The 27539-nt window shown below is 43.0% G+C and overlaps 1 protein-coding gene across 1 annotated transcript in view; it reads right to left on the bottom strand.

Annotated features, from left to right (window-relative positions):
• Positions 1-27539, bottom strand: part of arid2 (AT rich interactive domain 2 (ARID, RFX-like)) — a 56311-nt gene that overhangs the window by 24428 nt on the left and 4344 nt on the right. Inside the window, exons 4-8 of the mRNA XM_037696057.1 lie at positions 12956-13089; positions 3182-3400; positions 2975-3042; positions 845-914; positions 495-745 (exon numbers count right to left, since the gene is read on the bottom strand). Coding sequence (XP_037551985.1) covers positions 495-745; positions 845-914; positions 2975-3042; positions 3182-3400; positions 12956-13089 — 742 coding nt within the window. The remainder of the gene's footprint in view (positions 1-494; positions 746-844; positions 915-2974; positions 3043-3181; positions 3401-12955; positions 13090-27539) is intronic.

Genomic DNA, 27539 nt, shown 5'->3' with positions numbered 1-27539 from the left:
TCAGTAACTTTTAGTTTGGATGTAAAAACAATGAGTGAGATGAATTCAGTCAATCTCAGAGAGTTTATAAACAGATAGAAGCAGATCCACTTTCAGTTTTGTAGATTTTAAATGATTTAACAGAAGAACCACGCGCTGATGTTTTATAACAAATATCATCCCTGGTCGATCTGGAAACTATAGTTCAGTAAAACGAGAAACTAAACAAATCCTAAATGGTCCTTTTTAATTTTAAATACATTTAAAAAACTCCTGAAAACGGAGAGAAATAATTAAACTAATAAATGAAAATAAAAACCAGGAAGTGTTTGCGTCAATAGTTTGAACTTCATATAAAATTAGCTGAGTGTTGCTTAAATGATACAGCTGCTTGCCATACCTGCATCCGTTTTATTTGTAAAACACCCAGCTGATCCTTCCAGCACTGGATCTACTCAGACTTCAGATATTGAACAGATCTCCGTTACAGCACAGCAGCCCCACTCTGCACCTACCTCAGCAGCCACGTTGCCCAGCGTGTCCAGTCCAAGCTGTCGGAGTGAGATGAGGTTGCAGTGGGCGCAGAGCAGAAGGAAGCGCAGGCACGTTCGGTTGGCCGCCAGCAGCTTGACGTTGGCCTCCTCGAAAGAGAGGTTTCGCAGGATGACGGCGATCTGCAGCACTCGCTGGGCCTCTGCGTCGCTGATACCCGGGTTCCGCGGAGGGTGGAAGAGGCTCGGCCAGCGCTCCTCGCACGACGTACCGTCTGTGGAGAGAACGGAGGGCGGAAAATAAAACCTCGTGGAAACCCTGGGACAGAATGAACCCCTGCAGCGACGGGACGTTGAGCTCCAAACGTGTTTACCTTGTGCTGGACTGCTCTTGTCCCAGATCAGCTCTCGGACTTCAGCGTCCTCCACCACCTCTCTCCAGAACTGGAACACAACAGAGGCTGGTCAGAGCCTTGAAGCAGCCAGTCAAACAACCGCTGCGCACCAGGGCTCCAGTGGTGAATGAGTCTCACTGTCAGACACGGACCAGTCCATCCAGATCATATTTATTTTCAATAAGACCGTTTTCAACCCCTCGTAAAAACCTGCAGCTTCAGTTTCCCACAATGCAACTCGACAGCTGTCAGATATTTCTGCTTGAGGCTTCACGCTGCAGCTAGCCGCGAGCACCAACAAGGTCAGAGCTGTAGATGCTCATGTTCCAACTAAACTCTTTTACAGTCCATTTATCTGACCTTCAAATGGTTTTCATCATTTATACTGATGATACTTTAAACTGGCACTCTTGAATATTAATTACTTTAGAAGTTTAAAAACAATACGTACATACTCTTATCTACTAGATGGCGCTGTGGATCCAAATGATGATAGGGTTTGAAGTTGACAAAGGTCCGGCTCAAAATGAACGATTATTTGAAACATTCGTCACAGATGATTTATTCACAGATTGACCCAAATTTACACAGAAAAACAGCTAAAACTCCCCCGTCGAGAGGACGGACTCCAGAAACCATCTGATCGCCATCAAACTGCCCACTATGTGAGTGTGCTGCTTACGGGACTGAGTTTGTGGAGGCTCCTAGAACTGATGAAGTCCTTTGGATGAAGAACAAAACATTAAAAAAACCATCCAGAGGACCTGACTTAACTTTGTTGGGGCTAAAACTACCAGTAGTCTTTTTTATTGAACATATGAACATAAAAACAGTTATTTCCATGTTAGTTTTGGTCAAAGTAAGTAAGAGCCACAGGACAAGGACTAACGAGCCATTTGTGGCCCTGGAGCCACAGTCCCAGGTTCGATCCCCAGTCACTGCACATCACGTGGCGTCTCTGGGCAGCACGTCTCATCCCCAAAATGTCCCCCGGGCGCTTTCAATAGCTGCCCACTGCACCACCTGGTGGTGGATGGGTTAAATGCAGAGACTAATTTCGCCATTGTATGGAAACATACAGTGCTGACATTGTGATGACATTATTATTATTATTATTATTATTATTACAGGCTGAAGCGATGTATTCATGGATTTTTTCCCATATTCATAAACTAATTTTGGCTGAGATATGACAGTTTTCATTCATTCTGACTGAAAATATTGAACATTACCATTTTCAGCCACTTGATGGCAGCAGAGTAGTAGTGGCAGTAAGGCATGCCATTGTATCATGTAATAGGGAAAAGTGGCTATAATGACAAATTCAAAAAAGTTCCAGACAAAAACAACCAGACTTTATTTATAATACTTTTCTTTATATTTTATTGTTTTTGCCTTGAACTTTTTTGAATGTACCATGTCCTGGATGACTGAGAATCTTCACCAGCTATTAATGACACAATCGGCTTGCCATAGTCTGACACCTTCGTTCTGCTCGCTGCTTGGAGAAAATCAAACCAGCTTCATTTCGCTGCACCGCCCCGGCGAAATGCAGCTGATTTGACATTAAAGTCTTTTTATTTAGTAAAAGTTCAACTGAGACACACCTTTACTATAAATTTGAGCAAACAATTGTTTTAGGTGCTTATTTTGTTAAATAAATGCACAGCGAGTCGTTCCTCTGCGTGCTCCTACTTCTGCGTATCGGCTTTTGAAAATGCAGGTGATTTAACCATTTAAGTGCATTTATTAAGCAAAAGTTAGACTGAGACACACATTTACTATAATTTTGAGCAAACTAATTGCTTTAAAGTGTTGATCTTGTTAAATTCTTGTTTAAGTCCTCCCGTGCATGCTCCCATGGCCACCATTTGCTAGTCCATCCATTTTTGGCACAACACCGGCCCACATTTCCAGGTTGTCAGCGGTGACGCACAATAGATGCGACGTATATGGCAAAGCGACATATTTATGGATTTTTCCACTTTATTAAATAAATATGGACTGATGCGACTTATAGGGCGGAGCGACGTGTACAGCGGAAAAATATGTTGTGTATAAAGACCAAATCAGAAGGTTTGAAAAGTAAAAAAAAAAGTTATACTTTACCCTGACAAAGTCCCGGGAGGTTTTCTCCTTCCAGTCTGTCCCAAACACCCCAGAGAAGCTGCCAAGTGCTACAACATAAACAAAGAAACTTTTACCTGGGAGCTTACTTTTGTCTTTTTCTCCGCTTTTCTCTTGGATTTGGGAGAAAAAAAAAAGAACCAAGCATCGATACAATACGTTGATACCTGACGTGTGTCGAGGACTTACAGTCGTCGAAGACGCCGGCGTGGGCCAGCAGCAACGTGACCAGTTTGGGGTCTTTGTCCAGCTGCATGGCGTGTTTGCTCTCGTTGGACAGCAGTGTGCAAACGTTAACGGCGAAGTCGACTTCGTTGGGGAGGCTCGAGAGGAGAGACAGCACCAGTTTGTTGTAGTCGCACGGCTGAACAAAATCTGAAGACAGTCCATAACTTTGGCGGAGATAGTCTGAAAGGAAAAGATAAACGGCGGGAGGTCAGAAGATGTTTGGAGGAAATATTCATCAAACAGCTGCTGAACTTCAGATTTAGGCTGCTCAGATGAGACGAAGCTGTGTAGATAAAGATGATCCGGAGTTTGAAAGTACAATCACTCTGGAGTTTACAGCTTCTGGAGGCTAATCGTGGTCCTGCTGAGTCGACTTGATTTACCAACTTCAGGGGCTTGTTTAGGCTCGAGTCATTCAGCTGATCTCTACTGAAACAGAGTCATTGCAAACAGTTCGTCTTCTAAAACAAGCAGAGAGAATCCGACAACTGCTGCACATCTCGTGTGCACGGCACCGTTTTATGAACGTAATGACAGTTCTTATCGGACACAACAGGCTCGAAGGGACGGACACGTTGAAAGAAGACGGTGACAGTAGTCTGCATCGTTTGATCTGAACCTGAATAGGTTGGATTTTCCTCAGCTTGTAGGTGCTTTTAAACTCATGTGACTGCCAATATGTCCTTGTCCTGCTGTAGTTTATATAGCGTCGGTGACACGCTCCTGTCAGAGCAGAAGACTGGTAGAAAAAAAACACGCCGTGTTTTAGAGCAAGAGAGAAATCAGAAGCTTCTGATGGATGCAACCCTCTACAGGGAAATGCACTCTGATAAATTGCATTCCACAGGCTGAGCTCTGGGATGAAGACTGGGATACACGCCACTTTATCTAAACGCTGCCTTGCTCAGAATGAGGTCAAAGAAAAGTAAACAGTGAGTTAGTCCTATTGATGGCTCCCTTTACTCTCATTCCTACACCCCATCTTTCAGCATTTTAACTCAGCTGAAGGTCAATGCAAATAGCAGCCAGCCCAGCGCAGTCCAATTGTGCTTGTAGTGCACAAACCATGCTTGTGTTGCGGTCTGAAGCAGTTAGGGCTAAGTTTAATGGTTGTGTTAAACCACAGAGCCTAAACACGTCCTACTCTCTGCAGGGCTGCAGCTCTGGACGTCTGGATCATTGGGTTTAGTTTGAATATAATGCGTCTCCAGAAACATGCAACAGTAGCAGCTGGAGTTTGGAGCTTTGAACAGAAAGGGAAAGCAGAGAGCGTGCAGACTTTGGATCATTAATATGTCGGTCTCCGGGGTGTTTCTGTAGATTTTTTTGCCTGGATTACAGACTATTGCCTACGATGAACTGTATTAAATCACGCAGTAAATGTGTGGGAATTGTGTCCTTTAAAATAAGCTGTAAATGTAGAAAAAATTAGGCTCAATACCTGGAATCCCAGGCTGAAATTTAAGTCTTAAAATGAACACTGAACAGCCAGGCAGGTGTTCTGCTTCATGATTCCGAGGTTAAATTTGGATTCAAAAGTACAAATAGATTGTTTTCCTTGAAAATACAAACAAACAAAAAAAAAAACCAATGGTCAGAAGGATTAGATTGATTCAATTGTATCGATGATTTCAAGCGATCGTTATCACTTGGCAGGCTGCTCAGGCGTATGAACAGCTGCTTTTGTATTTCATCACTTGTTTTTTTTGTCATTTCTTACCATCAATGTATACAACTCTTACAGGAGAGCAGCACACAAGTCATCGTTTAAATCCCACAATATTGAAATGTGCACAGGCATTTCCTGTCTTAGGCACCAACATGAGATCATGTGCAGGAGGAGGCTTTTTGTACACGCTGTATTTATTTTATTTTTTTAAGATACATTTCTGGTCAAATCGTACCCTGTTAAATCATATTCCCAAGTTGTGTCCAGGCATGGCCATTTTCTGCTGCAAAAGGAGGAATTTCTCCAGTTCCTGTGATGGGTTAGTCTCTGTGTGGAGATCTATCCTGGACTTTACATACAGACACTGTGGTCATGAAAGCACAACAAAGACTCTACTTCCTAAGAAAACTAAAGAAGTTTGGTACGAACACCAGTATCCTCACATGGGAACTGCACCAGTCAGAAAGCTCTACAGAGGGTGGTGCAAACAGCAGGGGACATCACTGGTAGCAGTCTCCACACCATCCACGACATCTACCACAGCTGATGTCTGTGTAAAGCATGCAGCATCATTAAGGACCACACCCACCCAGCACAAGGACTCTTCTATCTACCCTCAGGCAGACGATACAGGAGTCTGTCATCGTGCAGGAAAAGATTCAGAAACAGTTATTATCCACAAGCGCTCAGATTACTGAACTCTTGACAACAACACGGCACCAAACCACATCTGTGACAACCAATACTTTTATTGCTGCTGCATTATGTGGCTGTATCGTGTATGTATCTACCTTACCATCATAATTCATCTCAATGTTACTCACTACCTGTGCAGTTTATGTTAGATATGCACATTATATACCATGTGCGTTTAAGCTTATATTACTACCTACGAAGTACTTATATATAAGTACTAATTCTTCCTGCTTGCACCATTATATTATACCATGTTATTGTTTACCATTTTTCTTTTAGACCTTGTAAATATTATATTTCTTTTTCACTTTGTGGTACTTTATTTTGTACCCTTCATTGCAGGGGTACTGGCAATAAAACACCATCTAAAGTCAAAGTTTATTTATTTGTCATACGCACCACATGTGGTAGATGTGCTGGAACAAAATTGTGTACACAGGGTTCCAGTTACATCCAACAAAAGAATAAATTGTATGAAAAACAGTATTAAGATCTAAGATATGAACTAAGAAAAACATCAACTAAAAATACACTAAGCACTTGTAGTGAACTTAACCTGATGTCAAGACTAAGCCTAAGGTCAAAACCCTTGACCTTAAGAACCTTGTGGGACAGGAACTGTCATTTCATTGATTTGAATCCAGAAATACAGGTTCACCCATCCTGAGACTCTCTTTCTTGAAAATCAAGTGGAAGAACACTCTCTTTTTATTATCATTACTATTTTACAAATGTTGATAATCAAAGTGTCTTAGTTCAAACCATTTTAGATGTTGCAGTGAACTAATCAATTTTATTAACTGTGAAACAGTGTAATGATTTTTTAATGCTTATGCAGAGTTAGAATTCATGTTAAGGTCTGTTACAGATTTTTATGCATTTTCTGATTTCTGTCTTTGAATGAGCAAGTGTGCGTTTTCCAAGGTCAGGAGTCGAAGCAGACAAGTGTTGGAACAACTGTCTTGTTTACATCCTCTCAGATGTAGAGCTGGCACCTGTTTTCCAAACTCGCCAAAACAAAACTCTCTGTCTCTGAGAACAGTTTAACCTGTTCCATAACAATTCTTGCTTTTTCTGACTCCTAGTAACCTCTTACGTCACAAAACACACCCCTGTCTGGTCGGTACTGACCAATGGGAAGACTCCCAAATGAACCGGGAAAAGAGCTCTTTAAAAATGTCGGTACTTCCTGGCTCTCGGAGTTCTGATATGTCCTAGTGCTGTGCAGTTGCTGTGGGAGCCAGTTCTGGATTTGCCCAGTTCTCAGTTCTGTGAAGTTCTGTTGGGTCTGGCTGGGAGCCGGGAAGACCCTGACATGACCACAGAGCTCTTCCGAGTTTCATGGGATTATAACACTTTCCACTTGCTGAGGTGAGCTTGTGTCGGACGGAATCTCGTCACTACTTCGGACGAGTCACAGCCATCCTATGGAGACGCTGGACAGGTAGCGTTAACTGGACCTCCATATCTGCTGATTAATCTTCAGAAAGGTAATGAGTCAAGTTTCCTACCAAAGCGTACCGAGGAGAGCTGGGTTCGAATGGAGGGTGCCGTTTCTGAAGCTGACACCACATTCTCCCTCATCCATCTTTTACTCCCTTTAAACTCCATCTTTCCATCTTTAAATTCTTCTCTCAAGTAGAAATCCTTCCAGATAATTTAGAAATGTCTGTGTAAAGTGCTCATCCACCGCCGTGTGGATAATTGATCATAATTGTACAGTTTTCAGAAATGTCTGTGGTGAAGCAACGGTTTTCCTGATTGATTGATTATGTTGTTATTTTCATATTTTGCCAAATTAATGTAAATGTTTGATGTTAAACTTTGATTCTGTAAATAAATGACCGCATTCATTTTGATGGGTCAAAGATAAATGACGTCTCACGTTTGCATTTCATTAAATTCAATGCACGTTTTATTCAGTCCAGAAAAATGAGGAATCCGTTTTAATTGATGAATATATCTCTGCATCTGTTCATCTACACACTAATAGTACAAAACAAATATACGCCGAACAGCATGAACATGAGTCTGTGTGAGCAGATGAGTACAAATGAATACAGCAGCATGAAATACATCAGCAGCATAAAATCAGCAGCACATCAACAATCAAGTGGCATTACAGTGATTATTCTGGTTAGAGATTCATGAGTCTAACAGCTTCAGGGTAGAAGCTGTTCCTCAGTCTAGTGGTTCTACACTTATTGCTCCTCAACCTCCTTCCTGAGGGGAGTGTGGTAAAAAGTGTGTGTGCTGGGTGAGTGGGGTCCTTCATGATGCAGGTGGCTCTCTTCCTGCATCTGGAGGTGTAAATGTCTGTGATGGTGGGGAGGCTGACTCCAACATCTTCTGTGCAGCCTTCACCACTCTCTGCAAAGCTCTTCTTTCTGCAGCTGTGCAGCCTCCATGCCACACGTTGATGCTGGAGCACAGGATGCTCTCCACTGCACACCTGTAGAAGGAGGTGAGGACTGAGCTTCCCAGACCAGCTCGTCTCAGCCGTCTGAGGAAGTAGAGTCTCTGATGAGCTTTCTTGATCAGGCTGGTGGTGTTGTTGCTCCAGCTGAGGTTGTTATTCAGGTGTACACCCAAGTACTTGTAGCTGGAGACCACTTCCACCGCAGATCCTCTTATGTTCAGGGGGGTGTAGATGTTTTTGTTCCTTCTGAAGTCCACAACCATCTCTTTTGTCTTCTTCACATTGAAGTCAAGGTTGTTCTTCCTGCACCAGCTCTCCAGGTGTTCCACCTCCTGCCTGTAGCTGGACTTGTCGTTGTTTGTGATGCACCCCACCACCGCTGTACCATCTGCAAAACTTGACAATGCGACAGCCCGGATGGGTCGGTGCACAGTCATACATAAGCAGAGTGAACAGGAGAGGGCTCAACACACAGCCCTGGGGGGAGCCAGTGATGAGGGGTATGGTGAAGGAGGAGAAGTTGTGGATCCTCACTAACTGTGGTCTGTTTGTTAAAAAGTCTAGTACCCAGTTGCAAATGGAGGGGCTTAGTCCTAGTGTGGATAGTTTGTCCATCAGGGTTTGGGGGATCATGGTGTTGAAGGCGGATGTGAAGTCCACAAAGAGCATACGGACGTGAGTTTTTCTGCTCCAGGTGGTTGAGAGCAGTGTGGACCACAGAGGAGATGGCGTCTTCTGTTGATCGATTCTCACGGTATGCGTACTGATGAGGGTTCTCGCCGATGTTGTTGGTTGTTTTGATGCGAGTCATGACCAGTCTTACAAAGCATTTAGCGACTGTTGGGGTGAGGGACATTGGCCGATAGTCATTCAGACCAGTCACTGTAGAGCTTTTTGGACCTGGAATGATGGTGGTGGTCTTCAGGCAGGTGGGAACTGTCTCCAGGGTAAGTGAGGTGTTAAAGATGTCTGCCAGGACCTCAAAGAGCTGATCGGCACATTCCTTCAACACTTTTCCGGGGATGTAAACACGGTCCAGCACGGTATGGCAACATGTTGATAAAATCTTGGCAGGGAGACCTTCAGATTTATGTGTTTAAAGTCACCAGCCACCACGTAAAATGCTCAGGGTGTTTGCTCTGCAGAGAGCTGATGTTATCATGAAGCTCCCACAGGACGTCTGCAGCATTAGCATCTAAATATAAAAGCACTGTTTTACCAAGCAGGAGTTGAAGTGAGGTTTACTGTCGTCTCTCGAGTGATTGGCAGGCAGCCTAAAGATCAGAACAGCAGCTGACAAGGATGTGAATGTGAGTCCGAGGAAACGCTGAACGATTTCTGCCTTTACGTATAATGTGAGGTAAACTATAAACATAATTCCAAAGAATCACAACTCAGTACAACAAGCGGCAGCTCTCTGTTCTACAGCACATCTCTTAAGTCTGTCTGCAGATGTGGCTCATCTGTTTGTCACCACCAGCAGCGTTTAGAAGACAATTAGCTCAGCAGGCAGGGGGCTGCCTGTTCCAGGAAAGAGCCTGCACCTGAAAAGCTGGAGACTAATCTAAACTGAGGTGGAGGGAAAACCAACAAGTGTATCTTTCCTCCTCGAATCAATACTCACTGTCAGAAAAGTCAATTATCTCTAACTCTGTGGCCAAAGAACGGCTTGGACTCCCAGCGTGAGACGGGCGGGAGTTTAGAAATCTGCAGCAAGAAACATTTAGGCTGAAATATGACGATGGAGCAACAAAGTCCATGCTCAATAATCCAGGTATACATTCCAACATCTTTCAGTCAGCCTCTATCATGAAAACAGCTGCATTCTTGGCATTTCATTACGAGTCAGTTATTCAGCATAGGGGTGGGGGTTAATCTCGCTAGCTTTGGTTCAGTCCAGGTGAAAGAGTTTAATGAGTCACTGAGTAACAGAAGTGCTTCATACGTACAACAGTGGAGTTGTCACACCGTGGAGCAACACGTCAAATAAAACAAGTCATGAAGGGAAAAAAGCAGCCGAAAACTGTTCACGCTTTTAGGAAGAAGACCTCGAGGAAAACAATAAATAACTCGTTTAAAAAGCAATATGTCATTTTAACCATTTAAAGAACAAAAGAAAATAATCTGAGGCTCGCTCGTCTGTTTTAGAACTCATTTTTCTACAAGGAGGCAAAAAGAGCTAACTATTATTTTCTTTGTTTTATTGAAAAACTAAAATTTGATTAAAAAAAGTTTAATCTGGTCCTCTGGACATTCAAAAAACTAAACAACGCAAAACAAAAAAAATTGAAACGTTTCGTCTTTCATCCAAAAGACTTCTTCAGTCTGAGGTGCTGTATTCAGTTCAGTCTCTTAAATAGCACCTTCTCAGAGTGGATCAACCAGTTTGCTGCTGACAACCTACTTCACATATGGGGAGCAATATTATAGGCAGAAACATGGGTGTGCTATGGGGTCTCCAGTTTCTCCTATTGTTGCCAACCTGTACATGGAGGAGGTAGAAACGTCCTTTTCAGGGACACCACCAAGTCATTGGTTCAGGTATGTTGACGACACCTGGGTTAAAATTAAATCTCAGGAAGTCCAACATTTTACTGACCACATCAACTCTGTGGATAAATACATCAAGTTCACACGAGAAGATGTAAAAAATGGCAGGTTGGCTTTCTTGGACTGTGAGGTCTCAGTCTCTGATAGAGGACATTTGCAAACTGAGGTGTACCGCAAACCCACCCACACAGACCAGTATTTGCAGTTTGACTCCCATCACCCTTTGGAGCACAAGTTAGGAGTCATCAGGACTCTGTATCACAGAGCAGACAGCGTCCCCACTAGCTCAGGAGCCAGGCAGAAGGAGAAATCCCACACAAGACAGACTCTAGAGCAATGTGGATATCCTAACTGGGCCTTCCTGAAAGCAGAGAAGAAACCCAAACAGGACTCCAGTCAGCCATCAGGTGAAAAGGAGGAACCCAGACCAGTGGTCATTCCATATGTTGAGGGGGTATCAGAGAAACTGAGATGTTTATTTTCTAAACATAATGTCCCAGTGGCTTTTAAACCCCAAAATACATTACGGCAAAGACTGGTTCATCCCAAACATCCAGTCCCCCGGCACAAACAGAGTAATATTGTGTATGCTGTTCAGTGTCAGGGCTGTGATCAGTCTTACATCGGGGAAACTAAACAGCCACTGGCCAAAAGGATGGCCCAGCACAGAAGATCAACATCATCAGGCCAGGACTCTGCGGTCTACACTCATCTCCAGGCCAGCGGTCACTCTTTCAGGGATGAAGATGTTCACATCCTGGACAGAGAGGAACGATGGTTTGAGAGAGGAGTAAAGGAGGCCATCTTTGTGAAAAGAAACCGTCCATCATTAAACAGGGGTGGAGGCCTCCATGTTCAACTGTCCCCCTCTTACAATGCTGTGATTGCTAGTATCACTCAGCCCTCTGTGAACAGTAAACAGCCATCAGTGTGCTAATGATCCATTGTTAGACTGATGGTCCTTCTTGAGCATGTGATCAGCTGGTTTTGATTGTCAGCAGCAAAACTGGTTGATCCACTCTGAGAAGGTGCTATTTAAGAGACTGAGCTGAAAACAGCACCTCAGACTGAAGAAGTCTCTCAGATGAGAGACGAAACGTTTCTACTTCTTTTTTTTGTTTGTTTTTTGAATGTCCAGAGGACCAGACAGAACTTTTTTTTTAGATTTTTCTACCTGGATTATTGATCATGCATCAGGATAAAATTTGATTAATTTTCAGTTTATATATATTTATATATACATACAGAATTACTGGAATTTTACCAAAACAAGACTTCATTTATTTTTTTCATTTTTTATTTAGTTGCACAGAAGAAATCAAAAAGACAAAAGAGATAAAATAGTTTCAGATGAAAGGTGATCTGACCGATGTTTGAGGAACAAAAAGGACTGAGTGAGTAGGACATTAGAGTGAAATGTCTTTGTATTTCAACAAAATTGTCAATCTTGTCACGGACAGACAACATCAAAATGTGGGTGGGAAAGGTGAAACAGCCACACATGCCTCCACCCTCATTTGCCCCACTCTGGGCCCTTGAGCAAGGCCCTTAACCTTAACCTATTGAGACCCGTGTTACTTCTGTAACTTCGTTCCACCATTCTTGTTCTATTTCAACACGTCGTGTATCAAAACGTTCAGCTCATTCAGGACATTCCTACTTTTGTTTCCAAGTTTTTCTCATTGAAAATGAATGGAGCTCTCTTCACATCCTCCAAACTCTTTGAGCTGTTGAAAACATTTTACTGCTCATTTCAGCTTCTGTTCTGGTTCAGCTTTTTCCATCTTTATGCTAATTTCAGCTTCCTTCAGCCATTTTTATTTTTTTCCCCCCTGTCAATTTCAACTTATTTGCCTTTTCAGCTACATTGTTAAGTCAGTTTGAGCTTTTTCCTGCTCATATCAGATTATTTTTTATATTTTTTTAATCAACATTCAGACTTTCTATGCCTATTTCAGCTTATTCGGCTCATTTCTGTTCTATTCGGCCTTTTCTTTACATTTCTGCCAGTTCTCTACTGCTTTCAGCTTTTACTTTCCTGCTTTCTGCAAATGTCATTGTGCAAATTCAACTCGCATCAACAGTTTAGAGATGAAACCTTTCCAGCTGGTTTAAACTTCTTCAGCTGCTTTCAGCTAAACTCATTTAACAATAATAAGAACTCACTGAGTTGTTGCAGGGAATGACATTTCTCCATTTCTTCCTCTACTGTGAGGTTAAATATGTACCAGTACACACGACCGTTCATGAACTGACGAGCTGCATGAATCATACGTCCAGCTCTAATCTGCTGGATGAAAATCAAACACTTCTTTGACAAGTGACCATATGAACTTCCAGAGAACGCGACAAACTGAGAAGCCAAATCACCCGATCCAGATGAAGGTCAACCTGTGCCTACCTGATACGACATGTTGCTGGTAGTTGTAAGAGTTTGGGATTGCACCGACTGGAAGAGAGGCTTTGGGGTTCCCCGGCTGAGCTTCGTCGTCATCCTCACCGAAGTGGTGGACCTTCTCGTACTTCTCCAGGTATCTGCGTGAGCAAAGAGACGAGCTTTAGGAAAAAAGTGGGCCAATAAGACCAAGATTCATTGCTGCACATTCTGGTGTGAATTTTTACATAACTTTATTTTCAAGACTGAAGGCATGCTCGTTGAAAGCATCAAGCATTTTTTATGAGCATGAACTTTGTTCAAATGTACACTAAAGTCCTCATTTGGTACCTCAGTTTCAGAGTTAAGTTGTGGATTGAGCTGTATAAAAAATAACATTAAAACACTTTCGCTGGGCACTGAACAGCAAGCTGTTACAGGACCACTCTGCTAACAGGACCGTGCTGCTAACAGGACCAATCTGCTAACAGGACCGTGCTGCTAACAGGACCACTCTGCTAACAGGACCACTCTGCTAACAGGACCACTCTGCTAACAGAACCACGCTGCTAACAGGACCACTCTGCTACCAGGACCACTCTGCTAACAGGACCATGCTGCTAACAGGACCACTCTGCTAACAGGACCACTCTGCTAACAGAACCACGCTGCTAACAGGACCACTCTGCTAACAGGACCACTCTGCTAACAGGACCACTCTGCTAACAGGACCACGCTGCTAACAGGACCACTCTGCTACCAGGACCACTCTGCTAACAGGACCATGCTGCTAACAGGACCACTCTGCTAACAGGACCGTGCTGCTAACAGGACTACGCTGCTACCAGGACCATACTGCTAACAGGACTGCACTGCCTACAGGACAATACTGCTAACAGAACTACGCTGCTAGCAGGACCATGCTGCTAGCAGGCTTGCACTGCTAACAGGACCGTGCTGCCAACAGGACTACGCTGATACCAGGACCATACTGCTAACAGGACTGCACTGCCTACAGGACCATACCGCTAACATGACCGCACTGCTAACAGAACCTTGCTGCTAACAAGACTATGCTACTAACAGAGCCACGCTGCTAACAGAGCCACGCTGCTAACAGAGCCACGCTGCTAACAGAGCCACGCTGCTAACAGAGCCACGCTGCTAACAGGACCGTACTGCTAACAGAGCCACACTGCTAACAGAGCCACGCTGCTAACAGAGCCATGCTGCTAACAGGACCGTACTGCTAACAGGACCACAATGCTAACAGGACCGTGCTGCTAACAGGACCACAATGCTAACAGGACCGTGCTGCTAACAGGACTGCAATGCTAACAGGACCGCACAGCTAACATGACCGCACTGCTAACAGGACCATGCTACTAACAGCACCAAACAATAACAGCGTTTTTATAACACAATTTTTATTTTTATTGCTTTTTATTGTTGTATATTGTTATTTGTACCATGTATATGTTGGCTTTCTAGAACAGGTCTCTACTGAAAAGAAGTCCTCGTGACTCAGTGAGACTACCTGTATAAATAAAGGTTAAATAAAAAAATAAAAAAATATGCTTCTTCTTCCGGTAGTGGGGTTCACTGGTGCCCATATCCAGCAGTCAGTGTGCGAGAGGCAAGGGACAAGCCACAAATTTAATTCAATCTTGAGTACAGCATTCAGAACATTATACGCCCGTCAACAAACTATTATACAGCAGTCTATAGCAATAGTCCTGACAAGCAAAGATCATGCAGAACATCTGACATTGATTTGTGACCTTGACCTTGGAGCTGGGGTCATGAAAGTGCATGTGACACTGTCTAGTGACGATGCACATGTGTATCGGGTTTGGTTAAATATTCTTGAGGGGATCAGAAGTTATGGGCAGGACAATAGAATACAATACTATACCATAATACACCAGCCTTTGATGGGCGTATAACAAAAATTATACATATATGCACATCTTTAATTGATTTAAACTTTTTAGAATAACACAAAATGTTCTAACACAAAGAACTTTAACCAAACGGAGAGAAAAAACATTAAGATAATTATTTTGAATAGAAACCGGTGAACAAATCCTGCAGGTTTTACCAGCGGATGGTTATCACAGTCTAGTAATCTACTTGGTGCCGTTTAAATTTTTTTATTAAAGAGAAATATACTTGATCAATGTCTGAAAATGAACACGTATATGAAATAAAAGTTGGGAAAATCTGGTTTATGATGTAAATGCTGGTTCTCACAAATTAAAATCGGCATCAGTGTACCCAAACTGGTCCACAGCAACGGCCCAACAAAGCTCTGCTGCTGCTCAAAGTAGAGCTGGGTAGGAAGAATGGTGTGGTGTGTTCAAGTGTCCAACAACAGCATCACTTTCAATACTGTTCATATGACTTCACAGCTAATTTAATTCCAGCTAAGTGAGTTTAAGCTGTAGTTGTGTTTGTTTACAAGCAGTGCACTTCCTGTAAACTCTTCTTCTGCTGCTGCTGTTCCTGAGGTTACTTCTGTGTAGTGACGCCTCCTGTTTTAAAGGAGGACTGCAGGAAACAAAGGGTTTTTAAATGACAACTCTGCCATGCTGACTGCACGCCACCATCATTACTCAACCCGTTCCATTAACAAAACATCAACAAAAGTGTTAAAAATAGCAGAACTCAAATAAACTTAATCTATCAAAACAAGTTGATGCTTGTATTATCCGTGTAACTAACAGCTGAGTGGTCGTTAGCAGCTGAAAGAAGATGGAAGCAACGTGAACTAGGGTTTGAGAAAAATTTACATTGGCCAGTTTGTTAATGTTGTGGTGGAGACAATAGAAGAACGAGTGGAGGCAGAGAGGAATGGATATGTTACCACTGATCTGCGAGGGTGACGGAAATAAAACAACACAGGTAAACTACGGTCAAATGTACCGTATATCTGTGCTAAAACTATACAGGAACATGACAAGCAGGGGGATTCAACTATTATAAAGTGGACACATTCCAATTCTAGTTCATATGGTCCAAGATACATCCTGTTAAAAGGGAGTTTTTCCTTTCCACCGTCTCCTTTGTGTTTGCTCGGGATGGGAGACTGTGATGAAGTGAAGATTCACCTAGGCCTGTCACGATAGCAAATTTTGCTGGCCGATTAATTGTCTCAGAAATTATTGCGATAAACGATAATATTGTTTGAAATTTGATAATAATACTGTCAAATTTAAGAAGAAATGTTTATTAATTTGTTTTGAGCGTAGTGCGTTTTTCAACCACCGGATGACAGTAAGAGTTTGAATTGAAGGATGGATAGTGAGGGAGCGAGCAACGCGTCTCTTGAAGAAAAATGGGAGGGAGGCCCCTTGACCTGACACGGGCTGTCTCTCGTTCCTGTTTTTCAGTTCTCAAAATGGCGCACGCTCTGTGTGGTTTGAACTCTTTAGCACATAAAGCTTTTAATTAAAAAAAATATATAAAAAAAATCAGTAAACTTCTCCGCTTCTTTTTGCAGAAAAAAACTTTACACAAATTTCAACCGTGAATTTTGGAGCTTCGACAAGACGGAGGTATTTTCCCTCCGGAGGTCGGCCTGTTAGCTTAGCTCGTAGCTTAGCTTCTCAGCTTAGCTGCTTTTAACGATCCAAAAACATGATTTTGGGCTGGTTAAAACAGATAAAAGAGAAAATAGAAAGGGAGGGGTCAGTGAAGAGCACCGGAGTTGAGCCTTTTGTTCATCCAGTGTCTTCAACAGAAAGAGAGAGACCAAAAACGATAAAACCGATCAATGAAAATGAGGTTGATAATTTTCATCCAGCATGCGATTAATTGATTTATTGTTTATCGTGACAGGCCTAGATTCAACACAATCTGCTGCTTCCTTGAATAGAAGTTTACTAATTGGCTTTTTTTAATGCATGCGAGTGTTTTTGGACAGTGCACTGAGACGACTTCTGTTTGGACACTATAGGAATAAACTGAATTGAAAAGTAAGATTCACTGATGGGTTCATGAGCTGGCCTCAGTCTGTGGAACGGGAGTGTCCAGTCTTGTGCAGATCTGTTCACAGATCAGCGGTGGGTCATGCAGCCCAGTCGCTGACAAACAAACTGGGTCTTCCCGTCTACGTTATGTTTTCACCACGACTGTAGAGGAAGGACCATGTGCTAACTGGGTTTCTTAACAATTGTGCAAGATCGTGCACAACCTCCAAGATCAGCCGCAACAACTTTTAGAGTAGGAGGCCGGAGTCATTTCCAACATCAACACACGGATGTCCTGCTGGTGAAAACGTTGCTGAACGCAGTCTGTCTAAACACCGACCACTGATGAATAAGGTCTTGTCAGTATCACACGCATGAAAAGAGTTCTGAAGTCATGACCAGCAGCAGCTGTCAATCAGTCCAGTACAGCGAGATAACATGTTCAAGAATCTAATAGAGAATTATTCCACACCGAGTTCATCTGCATTTCATCTTGCAGCAGTGAATGTAGCGAACTGTCCCTCCTGAAGGTTTGCAGTTCACTTTGTTTGCTTTAATTACAGACATCAACATCATCATACTGCGCCTGAATGAGACGGTTATTTCTGTCGTTTTAACGTTATGATCGTTCACCTTCCTGAGGGGAAAAACACAAAAATACTGCTCGGCCTTTTAGAGCCATCTCAGCCTGAAATTAAAAAAAATAATAAAATCTAATTTAAATAACTTTTTACTTTATTTCAACTCTTTAAGGGTCTTTTGTTTAAAATAAAATACTCCACATTTCGTTTTAAAAATTCACAACATATTAATTTTACGGCAATTATAAATAAATAAATAACATTTCCACCCATTTTTGGACTATGTTTGATTTATTTACATATTCGCCCTAAAACTTGAGTAACCTGACATGTTGGTGTCATTCTGTTCTGCACAACCTCCCATGTGACTAATAATGGTTTTTATTAAAATATATATATACATTATTAAGTATTTTTTACTTCTGACGGACTTTATCAATATATTAAAAAATAATAAAACTCACAAAAACAAAATCTGTAGGAAAATTACAGATTTTTTACAGTGAAAACCACAAACATTCAGAATGAATTGTTTTTACAACTAAGAATGCAAAAGTCTCCAGCGATCCTGGACACTTGGCCGAGACGCCAGCATGTAAATCAGGAGACCAAAACTTTGAAACTAATCTTCCATGTCCGTCAGTCTACTTGTATTTTTTCCAGACTTGTTGCTGCAGATTGTCCAGACTGGGTCAGAGAGACAAATATAATAATTATTTTGGACTGTGTAGCTGGTCCCCTGGTGCTCTCTGTGCCTGGAACCTGTTTTACCTCTGGATCAACATCCACATCCTCTTGTTCTCCAGAGCTCAGAACTGATGCTCGGTTCTGTTGACCCAGACAGAGGGGTTCTGGACCCGATATGGACACTGCTGCCCATCAGCTGCTGGGTCCACAGCTCTGTCCACCTCACGTTTAAAAGTCGCCTCATTTTGACTCAAACACACTAAAATGGACTAAACACTAAACTACAGCACAACTAGAAAACACAAGCACTCTCCTGCTCGGCCTCTCCTGCTCGGCCTCTCCGGCTCGGTCTCACTTCTGCATCGTTTTTTTATCCTGTAGATGTTTGGGCACTTATCAAATAACCAGGCTTCAGTCTGAAAGGAGGGGGGAGGTTGTTTGTTTTGTGGGGTGGGGGTGTTATGTCCAGGAGACCGCTCGTCTTACTCTAAACAAGAGATATTCAACTAAACTGCTCAGGGGGCCACAGTTACTGAGAGCCAGCAGCTCAGGGGCCGAACATCCAGCAGGTAAAGTCTTTCTGTAAATAAACCAAGTTTTACAATGAGTTGTTCCATTTAAAATTTGTTTATTTTACTGCATTGAATCATAAATGCCGGACTGAAGTCACCCATGGGCCGCCCGTTGAATAGCTCTTCTCTAAAAGCACTTCAGATATGACGATGATTTTCAGAATAAAATGTGGCGTTAATTATTTATAACTGTTTTTTTTTTTTCCTCTCGGCTAATCAACACGATTTAAAAACCGGTGCGCGTTTTGAGGTCTGTACTTTTGACACAAAGTAAAATAGAGTCCGAGAGGCGGTGTCTTTCCCATCTGTCATGTGAAGTAGGACACGCTGACGAGTTGATCTTGATAACACCACACTTTGTCTGAACATCTTGTGTAAATTATGAGAAATTAGATTTCATTTTTAAACGGGCTGAATTGTTGCCCACTATTTTTATATTTAACGACAACTCTTACAATACTTCAACAGGCTCATCCTCAGAACCGAGGCTAAACATTCCTGTGTGCCAGTTCACCGCAGAGCAAGTCATTCCACTTAAATCTCTGATAAATTAATAAAAAATTATACTCAAATTTAAACAACTAGGCACAATCAAGTTCATCTAAAGACATTCCTGCAAAAACATAAAACTGCACTCTTGTAGTTGTGGAGAAAGAAGACAAGTCCTTTCACAGCCAAGCAGGAGAAATACCTGAGCAGCGGTGGTGGTGGTGCTGAAGTCAGCCTGTGTGGAGTCACCGAGCGGTGCCGGCTTCTGAATTAGGCTCCGCTCGTTCATCGTGGCCGAGGTAATCCCCCGCTCGCTGGCTGCCGCGCCACACGCTGGACTATAAATACACTCTGCCATCATTTGTAGAGAGGGAGCGCGAGCATGGGAGGGAGAGATAGGGCGACGCTGCAGCGTCATCAACCGCTGTCTGGGCACAAGCCAGATAAAAGGATGGGGGGGGGGGGGTGAGTGCAGCTGCGTGTGACGGCGCCTCCCCTCATCCTCAACATGCAGAAATAAAGGAACACCCCCCTCCTCCTGCTTCAGCAGCAACCATCACCGTTTGCATGAATTTCACTACAACCGTTGGGCTGAGCGCCTCTTATCTCGGCCGACTCCGAGCTCCCAACGAAAACACCAAACGTAAAGACCGAGTGATGCTGCACACGGGTTGGACCAGGCTGCAGGCCATGCTCACAGCTTTGATTCCTCTCAGCTGTGTGTGTTTGTGTGTGTGGGGGATGAATGCCCCCTGCTGGACGAGGATGCGGACACGAACACACACCCAGAAGTGTTGGCTGCTGTCGCCTGCCCACCACTACAGACCGATGAGGGTGGACTTCCCCGATCGCAGAGCGTTAGTCCATGCCAGAGGCAAAACAACTCTTTGATCAAAAACATGGAGGATCGTTTGTCTAACATCCACCACTGGAGCGAGCTCTGGTGATGATCCTGTCAGGACCGATCCAGTCAGTGCAAGATGACTAAAACAAGTATGCCCAGTGATCACGACCAGCTGCATTGGTGGTACTCAGGAGGGTACTGGCAATACTGACCATGGCTACCATTAATTAATTTTATATTCTACATTTTTACTGTAGTTTATTGTTGTCATTGTTTACTGTTGTTGTCTGTACATGAAATGTTCTGTCTGGAACATGTCTCTCTTGTAAATGAGTCCTCATGGCTAAATGAGACTAGCCTGTATAAATAAAGGTTGAATGAATACACACGGTGGTGGCCAGCTGGGATTTTGACGTGGCAACCCAATTTTTGAAAGGAAGTGATGTGTGATGCCACGTACCAAAATTAAAGTTGGTACCTCACTTATTTTTCATGTTACCATGCTCACAACATGCACGGACTTAGAGACAGAAGTCATTTAAAACAATATTATCGTTTATCACAATAATTTCTGAGAATTAATCGCCCAGCAAAATTTGTTATCGTGACAGGCCTATGCAGAACCTGCCTTGCTGCCGTTGCTACCTCGAGGTAACACCACAAATCTTTATCAACATTTAAAGAAACACCACAAAGCTATATACGATAGCTGCATAGCTAGAACGCCAACGATCATTGCTTCAACTTAAAGTAAGCAAAGTAGCAGCCGACAGGGATCACTGACCGGACTGTTCCAAGGTATTACTCCGTGTGAACATAATTTGAAACGGCACGTGGAAATAACTCGAGCAATAACGGAGTTCATAGTAAAAGACATGACGCCCATTAATGTAGTGACCAGGCTTGGGTTTACAGCTTTGGTAAACACAGTGGATAAGCGGTACAGAACGCCCTCACGTACACATTTTAGCCAAGTTGCTATCCCAGAGCTACACAAAAAACTACAGATGCAGAGTTGCAGCGGAGCTGAAAACAGTGGTTTTTTTTTTACTGAAACAGATTTATTGCTCGTGTTTGTTGAAAAATAAATGAGAAGACGACATTGAAGAATAATCTCGTTAAATCACAATCGCAACAATGCAGTTAAAATAAATAAATAAATAAAATTGCAATTAGAATATTTTCCAAAACCGTTCAGCCCTTTTCTTGATGGTGATATTTTGTAAAGCCCCATCAAGAACATAATAAAATGTGTCTATCTAAAGGAAGGAAGAGTTTGTCACACTATAGAGTTCAGAGCTGCCCACCTTTCATCTGGTAGACTCTGCCCCATCATCGCTTCGCCATCTTGTCCCTCAGTACCCCACCCAGTGGGTCGCCCCACTGCTCAGACCAGTCCAGGCTGGACTACGAAACACCAAGTCTTGTCAGCCTGCTCAGAGCTCCATGAGCTGCTTGACCTCTGAACTCAATGTCTAGTGCAGTGCGACGGTCTCACCTGGGCCGTTCTTTGGTTGAGAATACCTACATGACTGTACTACGCTACATCGTTATGCTGAACGCACAGCCATCTTTTCACGGTCCATCATGGCAGAATAAACATGGCATCCTTACATGCAGCCTTTAGTCATTGACCTCTTTGTTTGTGGTTCTAACAGCTTTGCTCATACATACAGTGGGGTACAGTCATTTGCTAAAACTGAATAGTTTCCATTTGATTCTATTTCTATCTTAATGCGATTCTTGACCTGCCATTGTGTATCTGTTCCTACCAAACCCAGCCAGTCGAAGCAGCTGGTTCTGCTAAAGGTTTCTTCCTCACGAGGGAGTTTTTCCTTTCCACTGTCGCCTTCATGTTCAAGATGAGTTCTGTGATGGAGTTAAACTCAAAGCCGTCTGCTCCTCAGATAAATAGTGTTAAATTATTATTTTTATATATGAATGTTTCTGTTCAGTGCCCTGAGACGACTTCTGTTGCGACTTGGCGCTGTATAAATAAACTGAACTGAATTGAATATACCCTTGTGAATACGGTATAGAACCATAATGTGCAACATTTGTTATCCGTGTACGACTGGAGCGGACGAGGTAAATCCCTGCAGTCATCGCAAATCTACAGCTTTTTAACATGTCACCAAACTCCTACTGAGCATCTAGGTCTCTTGTGAATGAGTTCCCGAGGCTCAATGGGACTAACCTGTATAAATAACGGTTGAATGAACTGTGTGAAGCATGACGACAACGAATGCATACCTAAAATAAAACATTACTTTATGTTCAAACTCACCGAACAACCAAACACTTGAGGGTTGGATTGTTCTGTGTGAAGACATAAAAACGAATTCAGGAAAGAATGCTTTTCTTTTCAGCTGAGGACTAAACAATATGTGCAGTTTTGTTTTGCCATAAAATGCATGTGAAGCTAACGTGCACTGTGGACCTGAAACAGATATAACACAGAGGATAGACATATCACCTAACGTTTGTTTTTTGCCTCATCTGTTTGGATCCGATGCTGAGAAAAGAGACGACTTCAAAACAGTTGTTTCAGTTCAGGTGAGTTTTAGGACTACCTGTCCGATCCAAAGATCCCAAACATGTTTCATTTCTATTCTAGAAAGACAAACTGCCTGTTCAAAGAGAGCCAACAGGATTATCACCCCCTGCAGAAAGGCAAAGCTGGGCGAGTTTTAATGAACCTTTCAAGAACTCATCACTGGATGTACAGCTGCTAATTATTACATTTTGGAGCCAGCCCAAAGACGGCCGTAGAAACTACAAAAACGACTTCAACTCCGTCATTTTTACAGATACGGAGTTAAACCTTGGTGTGGTAGTAGCCGAGAGTCCTTCACAACACAAACGGTAATCTGAGCGACATTTCACATCAATGCAGGTTTTCTTTTTCTAGTATAAAACCTTGGTCTTTCAGGGAATACTGGCTCTTGAATTATTTTAATTTTACATTACATATCAAAGTCGGACATTTATATTCAAACTGGTCACACGTGGCGGTTTGTTGGGCACATGTGATGTTAACGGTTCAGATTATCTATAATCTGTTTTTCTCCAGGTACTCCAGTTTCCTCCCAGACCAAAAACATGCATGTTAGGTTAATTGGTAACTCTAATTTCTCCCTAGGTGAGAGAGTGAATGGTTGTTTGTCTCTATGTGTCCCAGTGATGGACTTGTGACTTGTCCAGTGTCCCCCCCCCCCCCCTTTCACTCGGTGCCTGCTGGATGTGGGCACCAGTGACCCAGGAAGGAAGCAGGTAAAGATAATGGATGGATGTAATCAAGTGCTGCCTGCATAAACAGTCTAGTTCAAAAGGTTTAGAAAATTTTAAAAACCACAAACGCACCACCCACCGTGGACAGTGAATGCATCATCTGTTATAAAGTGGTCAAGCCAGATTGTAGCTCCACTGTTGAGCATTAGGCCGATCGGCCCATCTGCTTGTTAGCAAGGAAGCTGAAAGAAGAAGATTACACTATCAGTGGTGGCCCACACCGCTGCAGGGCAGGTCGAGTTGCACACGGACAAAGTCTGGAGGCCTTTCAGATGTCATCAGAGATAACAAGTTGGTTTTACTGCGCTTATTGTGTGAAAACTGCTTATTCTGTTGGAGAAGGAAGGAAAGCGTTTCAAAAATAATACCATTAAACTGGTCGCCAACTCTGAATGAAATAGTGCGGGGGGGGGGGGGGGACCAAACAGCTACTGAAAGCCAGATCAATGACAACTTCATCCACATGATCCAGACGAGCCGGAGAACCTGCACAGGAAACTGGGTGAACGTGCACGAGCGACAGCACGGGGCGTGAAAACTCACACCTACCAAACGCACACGAGCTGCTGCGGGGTGCGGACTGAAAGTTCAACGTTGGGGTTTCTGTCAAAACCAAGACCTGAACATACAGTGGGCATCACGTGCAGCACAGCTGAGCGCCATTCAGCCCGTCAGCATCAACACAGGAGCCTGACGCTGCCCACGCAGGTGCCTCTCTGCTGAGGTTCTCCGTCTGTGGCTAAAACTGGACTTGTGACGCCAACAGTGTCGGCTCATTTCACAATTTATCAAAAACACAGCATAAACTTTGTACCTCTTGTTTAGTTCATGGCTTGAAAACCCAAGAGTAAAATTATGTTGGGCTCTCGGGACTGCGGCTCCGGCTAATTGCTGGGGTCGTGGGAATTCTACGTTCTAAAAGTGGACGAGAAAACGCGTCACAAGTCCAACGCTCTTAAAACGGCTATATAACCTTCACAACTCGCCTTTTATTTTTTAGCTGTTAATATGAATGTTTTAGGGGTGCACGATATCGAATTTTTGTCCGATATGTTAAAACTTATTTGGCCGATAACCAATACAGATATTTTATATACGTTCGTTTGTCAGAACATATTCCTCTTTTTTAGGATCATTTGCTATAAAACTGTGCAACAGCTGTAAGAGCTGGTGACATATATTCAGTAACAGCCATAAGATATGTATAACACTTTAACTTATATTAAATGAAAAGTGTTAAATGCTATTAGCATTCGTCACCTGCGATGCTGTCTCACTTGTGGAGGTTTGTTCCAGGTTTCTAGCTGCAGTGTGAGATCCTCTGTGCATGAAGGACAGACTTTTAAAGATCAAAGTTTTTGTCTCCCCATTGTGCCGTAACACTAATCATGCTAACGGGGCTAACACGACGTCCAAATGTTACAAGTCGTGCTATCGGTTATTAGCTTCTCAAAGACGTCTGAAATGACGGATTGTAACTCGGGTTATGTCGGGGAAAATATCTCCGACTGAGGACGATGTATCGAGACTCAACGTAGTCCATAAATCTTCGGAATCCAACATCATCACCAACGAAAAAACACGTCCACACCGCCGACATTTTGACTTCTTCCTCTCCGCCGTGGTCAGATCAGGTAGGAGCGCGTGACGGCAGCACAACAGGAAGCCATGTCATGGGTTGTCATACAAAAACAGCACCTTTTATATCGGCGAGTTATTCTGATGGACTGGCCGATATTTAACTTTAACGCCAATATCGGCCGATACCGATATGTCAATAATATCGTGCATCCCTAGAATATTTACTTGTCCGTTGGTTTTGATCAACGCTTCAGAGACACTGGAGGAGGACTGAAGAGCCGCACGAGGCCCCAGAGTCGCAGGTCGCAGACCCGTGCGTCACACCGTTAAACGACGCAGAGAGAAAAGTGAACGATGTCGCCTGCTTTCACTGTGCTGCTCAGATTCACCACAAACTGTGAAAATACACCAGGACATCTGGATTTTCTGAAGTGAGGTTCTGTGGAAAACTTAAATAATCATCTTACCTGTTGTAGATAACTCACTGAACAAGCAGAGCTGAAGGCAACCAAGACCACAGTGGATCTGTGCCGACTTCAAACAGCTGCAACCTCTAATGTTTCATACCAGTTCATGGAAATGCGACAATCACACCTGCACACCGTCGCCAATTAGCAGTCAGTGATTTTTCATGGATTTCATTCGAGAGGCCAAAAGCAGCCTGAAGTTGATCCAGACGTGTGAAGCTTTTATTATTAGCATGAGCCGATTTGAAACTTTGCAGAGTGGAGTTACTTTTAACGGCAGCCATCCACGTCGGGCTTGGCTGCGTTCGGACTAGCCGTTAGCTCATCAGTCCTGTAAAACTTGAACCGTTTCTCTAAACTGGAATTGTTTAAACAGCAATCCCACATGACCTCACGTCAAAACAGTCAGAATATCCCTTTATAGACTCGGTCAGGCATGAAGGTGAGCACGTTCTTCATAGAGGAACGCTGGTTTGAGAGGAGTGAAAGAAGCCATCTTTGAAAAGAGAAAAAGTTCATCTTTAAACAGGGGTGGGGGTCTCCATGTTCAACCACCACCCTCTTACAATGCTGTTATTGCTAGTAACACTCAGCCCTCTGTGAATAGCAAGCGGCCATCAGGGTGCTAACGTTCCATTGTTAGGCTGATGGTCCTCCTTTTGCATGTGAACAGCTAGTTCTGGCTGTCAGCAGCAGACTGGTTGATCCACTATGAGGAGGTGCTGTTTACAAGACTGAATTAGTATTTTGGATAAAAGACGAAACGTTTCAACAAGAAGAATCCATCCAGAGGACCCGACTCAACCTTGTTAGACCTTTTTTTAAACAGAACTACTGCAAACTAAGAATCAAATTGAAAAGCCTTATTTCTGAAAACCCAACTGCTGCTGAAAAGACCGCCCTCAGACCGTCGCCACACTTTAATCCAGCCACCACATCACGTGATGAAGGCTTTCCAACTCAACAAGCGAGCTCCTCATTCACAAACTTAAACGTACAGCCGAGTGTTCAAACTTTAAAAAGGCGAACAAATGGTTGAATCAGGGTGTCAGTCAGCTGATTTAAGCTGTGTGGGTACAACACAGCTGCAGTTTAGAGGAAAACTGAGGACGAACACCAAGAGATTTACTTTACAACGCCTAATTCTTTCTTAAATGACAGAGAACTCTGGACAAACTGGACAGCAGCTTCTTTAATGGGACAAAAGAAGGACTGCTGCACCGTGAGGTATTAAGAGCCAACATCTAAATCACAGGAAACTACTAATGGAAAGGAAAAACCGTGGACTGACTTCATCCAGGATGAACGCATCAGCTGAAACACAGGGTCAGACATTGAACATAAACATATGTCACAAACTTTAAAAGGTTTTCATTGCAAACTACAAACTAACAGAAAACTGAATAATCTAAAACGGTGCCGTATGAAAGAGTTTCCTCCACTAGTTTTCCAGGTTTGGTGATATTTGATTGCAGGTACGCACTCGATGTAAACAAAGCACTGGACTGGACTGAAACTTTGGCTAGATTACCAAACCCGAGTGTAAATACGTGCTAGCAACAAAAATTAACGGATGTCTGGATCCCAAACAGCTCATCCATGGACGCCACCATAGTTGACCTATTTTTAGTCCCCCGGGCCGTTTCCGAAGGTAAACAAACACGTTGCTGGCAACCGGTCACACATTTTCAATTCAAGAACAAATTAAAGACAGATGCAAGAAATTAAATATGCAGATTTTGTTTCATGCTTTATGAATGACCGCAGTTTGGACCGAGATCACGCAGAAAACTTCTGGAGCACCGCCACCTGTGACCCCAGAACTACAACGGCTAAAGCAAGTATCCTCCTTTGAACTTTGATAAAAACAAATATAGACTTTACTACAACCCAAACTACTTAAACTCCTAATATACCACTTTCTCTATTTATGGCTTTTTTTCCTTTTGATTCATTTGTATTTTCTTGTAACAATTTAAAAAAAAATTGGCGAGTGGGATTCATTTTTAAACTCTGCTTATAAACACACAGATTTAAAAGCACACTTTTGATTTCAACCGTGCAACTGAAGAGGGCCAAACAAAGTTAAACTTCAAAATGATGCCAAGGCTGCATCCTTCACCCCCCC

Source organism: Nematolebias whitei, chromosome 22 (assembly GCF_014905685.2).
Source record: "Nematolebias whitei isolate Nwh7 chromosome 22, NemWhi1, whole genome shotgun sequence".
NCBI lineage: Eukaryota > Metazoa > Chordata > Actinopteri > Cyprinodontiformes > Rivulidae > Nematolebias > Nematolebias whitei.
This window is presented reverse-complemented; position numbering and strand designations above follow the sequence as displayed.